The sequence below is a fragment of the Microtus ochrogaster genome, unplaced genomic scaffold (assembly GCF_000317375.1).
Source record: "Microtus ochrogaster isolate Prairie Vole_2 unplaced genomic scaffold, MicOch1.0 UNK5, whole genome shotgun sequence".
In the NCBI taxonomy this organism is placed as follows: domain Eukaryota; kingdom Metazoa; phylum Chordata; class Mammalia; order Rodentia; family Cricetidae; genus Microtus; species Microtus ochrogaster.
The window spans coordinates 9093376-9099774 of record NW_004949103.1 but is presented as its reverse complement, the minus strand read 5'-3'; the positions used below and the strand labels follow the sequence as shown (position 1 = coordinate 9099774).

Below are 6399 nucleotides of genomic sequence, written 5' to 3'. Positions count from 1 at the left end.
TTTTTTCAACAAAAAAAAAATTAAAAATTAAAAAAAGTTTGACATGTCTAGTTTCCAATTTGGTTGTCTCAATTATCTTGAGTATACATTTAAACATGGATTTCACTACTCATTATTTTTGTATTATGTCTATTACTAAATTCCATGTGTTTATTTAAATTTCAAAAGTCGTTAAACCAGATTCCCATTCTTACAGCAGAAGTGTAAAAACACTTAGCAGTTCAACTTAAATCTTTTTATAAACTTACATATAAAATTAATACCCAATTGGACAAGGATTCTTATTTTCTCCAAAGCCAGGCTTAAATGAATTCTTGTGTTTATACTAGATGTTTTATTTTCTAACCATTTCTCCCAAGATCCTAAAATATAAATAAAACTAAGGTACAGTAGTAGAAAAAAAAAAAGTAATTTGAGAAGTCCTGTTTTAGGTATTTCTGTTTGGCATACATCTTTCCGTATCACTACACATATTTATACATTAAGTCCTCCTGCCTGTTTCTGTGTATGATTGTTCCATGGTACAGGCACCTGAGTCTGAGTTTAGGATTGTATTAAAATAAAAACCAGTAAAGCCACCATAGAGGCTCAACCATTTTTACCTAGTTACCTCTCTAGAACTTCTGACTTTTGGTTTTTCGAGACAGGGTTTCCCTGTATAGAACTTCTGTCTTTAAATACTGGGGATGATGGTTTCAATATGAGTTACCAGGGGCAAGGGTATGAGGTAGGATATGGATTTTCAATTTATACCTTAGATTTTTCTTTTTTAAATTCCTTGATATTTAAAGTCTTTCACACACCCCAGCACTATAAATTTTTTTTAGTAGCTATGTTTGCCTTGTTTTTTTGTAACATACCGTTAATTTTATGAGCTGACCCAACATTTATAAAATTTGATGCTGCAGAGTTGTTACTTAGTCCTCTAGACAAGCTGTAAAGCATTAACTTGCTGGGTTTTGGAGTTACGGTTGTCTTTCTGCTGGGCAGCCAGATGTGAAGGGCACTAAAGACAAGCAAATGCGGAAGTCTGGAGGCTAGTCCTCGTAGACAGTCTCAGTTGTCAGGATGAGCAAGACTAATAAAACAGTTGTATGAGGTGGTGGCCCGTGCCTATTTAACCCCAGTATTTGGGAGGCAGAGACAGGAGGACCTGAGTTTGAGGCCAGTCTGGTCTACTCAGCGAGTTCCAGGACAGCTAGGGCTACACAGAAACCCTGTTTCCTGTCTCAAACAAAGTGTCACACCAAACAAAAAGGGGGGACCACACCAACTTGTTTGAAAATAGACAATTTTATTTCATTACTTCAAAATATTTTCTTTTGATTCCATTATAATTTAAAATGTATATACTTATAGTCTTTAGGTGATATAAAAAAAAAACACACAAATAGAAAAATTACCTGTTACGTACAAGGGAAGCAACATAGATCCAAACAGACAAAACATTTTTAGGATAAGGGTGGATATATACAGCTAAAGCAAATTCAACATTAGGGACATCAATGTTATGTACTCCTGTGCTATAAACTGCTTCAATCAAAGGCTTCACTTCAGAATAAGGCATGTGAAGGGGAAATCCGGAGAACTGAGGAGAGAAAAACGTATTTGTACTCAGTAACATTTGAAGGAAAAGATACATGTCCTTATGTAAATTAGATATAGTGAGTCTCTAAGATCCTGACATTATTTCTGTTTCTCTGTTCACTATATATATATTAACAACATAAAAATTGAAGGTTTAGTATTTTTGTTTTAGTTACTGGCATATTAATGTGTTACCAGTCATTCACCGTTCCCATCTCTTGATAGCCCTTAGTGTGCACATGGCCCATGTAATTCCACAGACCCAGGGAGAGCTAATCAATGCATTCTAACCCAGACACGAACATTGGTTTATAGGTCTGGGATGTGGCACAGTGATTACCTGGATGGAAACTTGCTGTGGATAGTGACACAATGTCCTCACTTGCTTTGGGTAGCATGTGCAGATGTATCTCTTGGACTTGGTCTAGCATTTATTTCTATAAGTAAAGCCTGCCTGAGGAAGTCAAGGTGGCAAGACTTGCAGAGAACTGGAACAGTTTTCCACTGCTAAAACTGATGAACTGAAAACATTCTAATAAGTTAGTTCTTCATTTTCCTCAGGTTTTCATTTTCCTCAGTTTACATCCATTTTAGCTTTCATATTTATCTCACTGCATTAATTACCAAATTACTTTATTACCCAGCTGTAGGGTATGACATACAGGACAAACCACCAACAGATAGTAGGCAGAATATTTTACTAGTGAGATTTTTTTTATTGAAAAATCAGTCATCATAAAACCATACCTTTAAAATTTAACCAAAAATAGCCAGGTGGTGGTGGCTCACACCTTTAATCCCAGCACATGGGAGGCAGGGTCAAGCAGATCTCGAGTTAGAGGTAGAAAGTGTTGTTTTTCATAGGGTCTTATTGATAACTACTGAGTTTTAAAACATTTCGGCATATTTCTTTTTTGGTGTATAGTACCTCACATGTGCTTCGTGAGTCTTATGTACGTAGTGTGATCCCCTAAATGAATATTGGGTAACTTCCAGTTTGGGGATGAGGAAAACACTGGCCATTTTACCACGCTTGTGCTTACCCTGTAGTCTCCCAACTGCCTCAGCAGTTCTGCCCTGTGGTCATCTTCTATATCTTCTCCTTGACTTCTCTCCAGCAGAGGCAAGAAGTGGCGCAGGGTGGAGGTGCAGTACCTGTTCCATCGAGTCAAATGGCGTGGCCTCCAGTCCATGATTTTTTCTTTTAGTATTTTTTCAATCCTGTTCATAAAAATAAACTTTTATTTATTATTTTTTGCTATTTAGTTTCCCTTTTATTTATTATTTTTGTTTTTTAATTTTTTTCCATGTCCAAAAAGTGCAATTTGTATGCAGCATGGGGTACAGGTGAATGCTTGAATGCATTTTTGATGGTGGTGTTTTCCCAGGCAGATAAGCAGCTATTTAAGGTCAAGTGCCTAAGTGATCCTTGTTCTTGAAGATTATATGCATGGCAACAGGAAATAGATACAGACAGGATAAACAGGAATATAGTGTCTCTGATGACATGGGCCTAGCTAAATCAAATACATCCAGCAAGCCTTTTTTAAATTTTAAATTCTTTTATTTTTATTGGTAGTATGATAAACAGATAAATTATACCCAGGCAAAAGGTTTTTATTATGTTGGAAATCTGAAATATTTATATAACACTTTATGCTTTACTGATTTTTATAACCCAGTGATTAATTCACAATAGTTTTTTTTGTTACCTTAAAATTGCCTTTTAAAATGACAACTATATTGCATTGGGTTCATAGGCTATTTGGCATGAACAAAGAATGAAGGGAAGCTGTCATCTGTTAAGCCATTATTTACTAGACACAGTGCTGTTATTTTACATTTTGATTGGTTCTCAACAATAATGCTTTGATGTAGGAGATATTCCAATTTTACAGAAGACAGTTTACAATAGGATGACATCATCTGAGGCAGGGACAGTGGTGTCCAAGTTAAACATTGCTGATTCTAAAGCCTCTTTCAAGCACAGGTTGGAAAGATCCTCAGCTCCTCATTGCTCAGGAGCTATGGGGCCACTTTTGGACTGAGCTAAAAATTATGAATGGATTGCCAAATACTTGAAAAATGAAATCAGTGAGTCTGGTCAATAGTTTGCTGAAGCTTTTAGCAGAGTCTCAGGATTGTAGATTGGTTTCTCCAGATCAGTGGTTCTCAACCTGTGAGTTGCAATCTTGGGGCATGCGTGTCTTAACGACTCTCTTACAGGAGCTGCCTAAGTCTATTGAAAAACATATTTACACTATTCAGAACAGTAGCTAAATTACAGTTACGATGTGAAAATGAAAATAATTTTATTGTTGGGGGTCACCATGACATGAGGAACTGTATTAAAGCGTTGCAACATTAGGAAGGTTGGGAGAGATTTCCACACAAAGGCTTTATGGAGAATTGGGAGTAAATTGGTATTCCTAGCAAGAATGTCTTAAAGAGTTACATTTAATCCCGTATAATTTGACAAACTTGTTTTCACAATGTGACTCAATGGGAATGAAGCACAGGCTTTGACATCAGAATGGTCTGTTGTCGAGGTGTCAGAAGCCCACTTTAACATTAAGAAGTGTGGGCCACTCTCAACCTCAGCTCTCATTTGTGAAACAGAGTAGTGCAGTTAGTTGTACAGCATTAGTGGAATTACAAAGACTCACACAGGCTTTAACCAGCCTTCACTATGGGTTAGATTCACAAACTAGATGAAGTTTTACAAGCCACTAATTAGACAAAAGAGGCGTATTTAAGCCAAGAATTCTCATGTGTACCAACAAGACCCATAATTACAGGACATTAAGTTTCAACATGAGTTAGTCTTTGGAGACCTACATGTAACTAATATTCACCCCTGTATTTTTGCCCACAACATGCTTCTGCTGATTCCTCATTTGTGTTGGGATTTAGATGTCATATCTGTACTTGGTATCTGCAGACATAAAGTCTAACAATCCTGATCATTTCATATTGAGCTAAGCTTTGAGTTTAAAGTTTGTTATTATACCTATCGTGATAGATTGCCTATGGATCTGTGGGTATTTTGTTACCTGTCTTGCAACTCAGCTGCAGCCGTTTTGTCTGTGTGTTGATAAATTAGCTCTTCAGGCTATAAAAGAGAAAGTTCAGTCAGTACCTATACTTAATTTGCATAGGCATTTCTTCCATTTCGAGACTTATTTTCAGTTCCCTGGAGGCCAGAAAAGAGCGTCAGAGTCTTTAGAGTTGTAGTTATAGACAGTTGTGAGCTGCTGAATGTGTGCTTGGAACTGAATGTTGGTCCTCTGCAAGAGCAGCTAGTGCTATTAACCTCTGAGTCACTGTTTCTGCTCCTGTGTTTCTTTTTAAGTAATGAAATTTGAGACTAAGAAAACACAGCCCAGGAGATGCCAAGGACATTAGAACCAAGGGTAAGGGAAGTGTCACAGATTACAGTGCCTTGTCATTCCTTCTGGGTTTTATTTCCCTTAGCCCCGTCACACAGGTAACCATGAACTGAAGTTCTGTTCAGAGCTTTCTTTCAATGACCATTAAGGACTGGGCATAGGTATATATGGCCATGAGCAAATCTTATGCTTACATTGTAGTAAGTGAAGATAAGTGACCTAATTGTGTTTATTATTTCACTGCAGATCTGTGTATTCCTAGACAGTCTGCACTGTTTTTGCATGTTTTCTAAATTTGAGATTTATTTTATGAAGATGCAACTTCCTTTTTCTGCCTTTATATTGTATTAGGAATAATAAAAACACATTTACAAGTGCTAAGTTTTATTAAGGCAATTATTTGACTACTACAAGGTATTACATTGTGTAGTATAATTTGTCTCTTATTGCTCCCATTCTTAAGCTACCTCAGATTGCATTCCTGTGAAAAATCTCGTATGTACTACCTTCTCACAGGTGAGAATTTCTGAAGGGCAATGTAAAGCTTGTTTGAACCGTTTGTGTCATATAAAAGGTTATTTTTTATTACAAACCCAGTTGTTTTATATTCTAAGTATGTGTGTCCAAACACTTTTAATAAACAATGTTCAAGCTTACAAATTAGAGTCTACTTGTCAGACTCTGAGGTTAATGTTATAAGCAGGTTCAATAGGTTGGACCTATAGTTTGATTTCATCCTTTGCAGTTAGGATCAATTTAGTGAATTAACACCAGCATAAAAAAAATTGAACTGTATTTTGTGATTCTACTTCATGAAAATTCTATTTAAGTCATGGACTTCCTATATAAAAACTTTCAAATATGTCTAAAATGTGAATACCAGTTCTTCATATATGTGAATGTATGTGTCTTCACGTAAATTTGTCACAAGGTACCGAACTAATGTTTTAAATCTTACATGTAAATTTAGTATATTAACGAACTAAGAGTAAAATTAAGGGCCAAGAAATAAGTAGTTTTTTCACATAAGGATTTCATATCACTTTATCCACATTTGATTGTTAATAGAATTTTACCTGAACACTGGAAAGGCCAGGATATGGAAGGCTTCGTGAAAAAAAAGATTTCCATAATTTGGGCTTTGTGACATCAAAATTTATCCTTAGTGGCGAATCATGGTGTTGAATATTAAACCAAATCTAAAAAAAGTACATTAGAATATATGTTAGCAGATATGTACACAGGTGTGTATGTATGTATGTGTGTGTGTTTGTATATATATATGATATAGGGAGACACAGTGAAGGAAGTACATTACATATATCTTTGCAGGTATGTACACGGTGTGTATGTATAATAAAGGGATTGGCAATGAATAAAGCACATTAGGATATATGTTAGTAGATATGTACACAGGTGTGTA

The 6399-nt window shown here is 35.8% G+C and overlaps 1 protein-coding gene across 3 annotated transcripts in view; it reads right to left on the bottom strand.

Moving 5' to 3' along the window:
- Nucleotides 1–1301: 1301 nt before the first annotated feature.
- Nucleotides 1302–6399, bottom strand: part of Cc2d2a (coiled-coil and C2 domain containing 2A) — a 76543-nt gene continuing 71445 nt past the window's right edge. For all 3 annotated transcript variants that reach the window (XM_005365982.3, XM_026788666.1, XM_026788667.1), the window contains 4 exons: nt 6053–6175; nt 4641–4699; nt 2631–2808; nt 1302–1588 (listed from right to left, as the gene is read on the bottom strand). In XM_005365982.3, the coding sequence (XP_005366039.1) occupies nt 1400–1588; nt 2631–2808; nt 4641–4699; nt 6053–6175 (549 nt within the window). In that variant the 3' untranslated portion in view covers nt 1302–1399. The remainder of the gene's footprint in view (nt 1589–2630; nt 2809–4640; nt 4700–6052; nt 6176–6399) is intronic.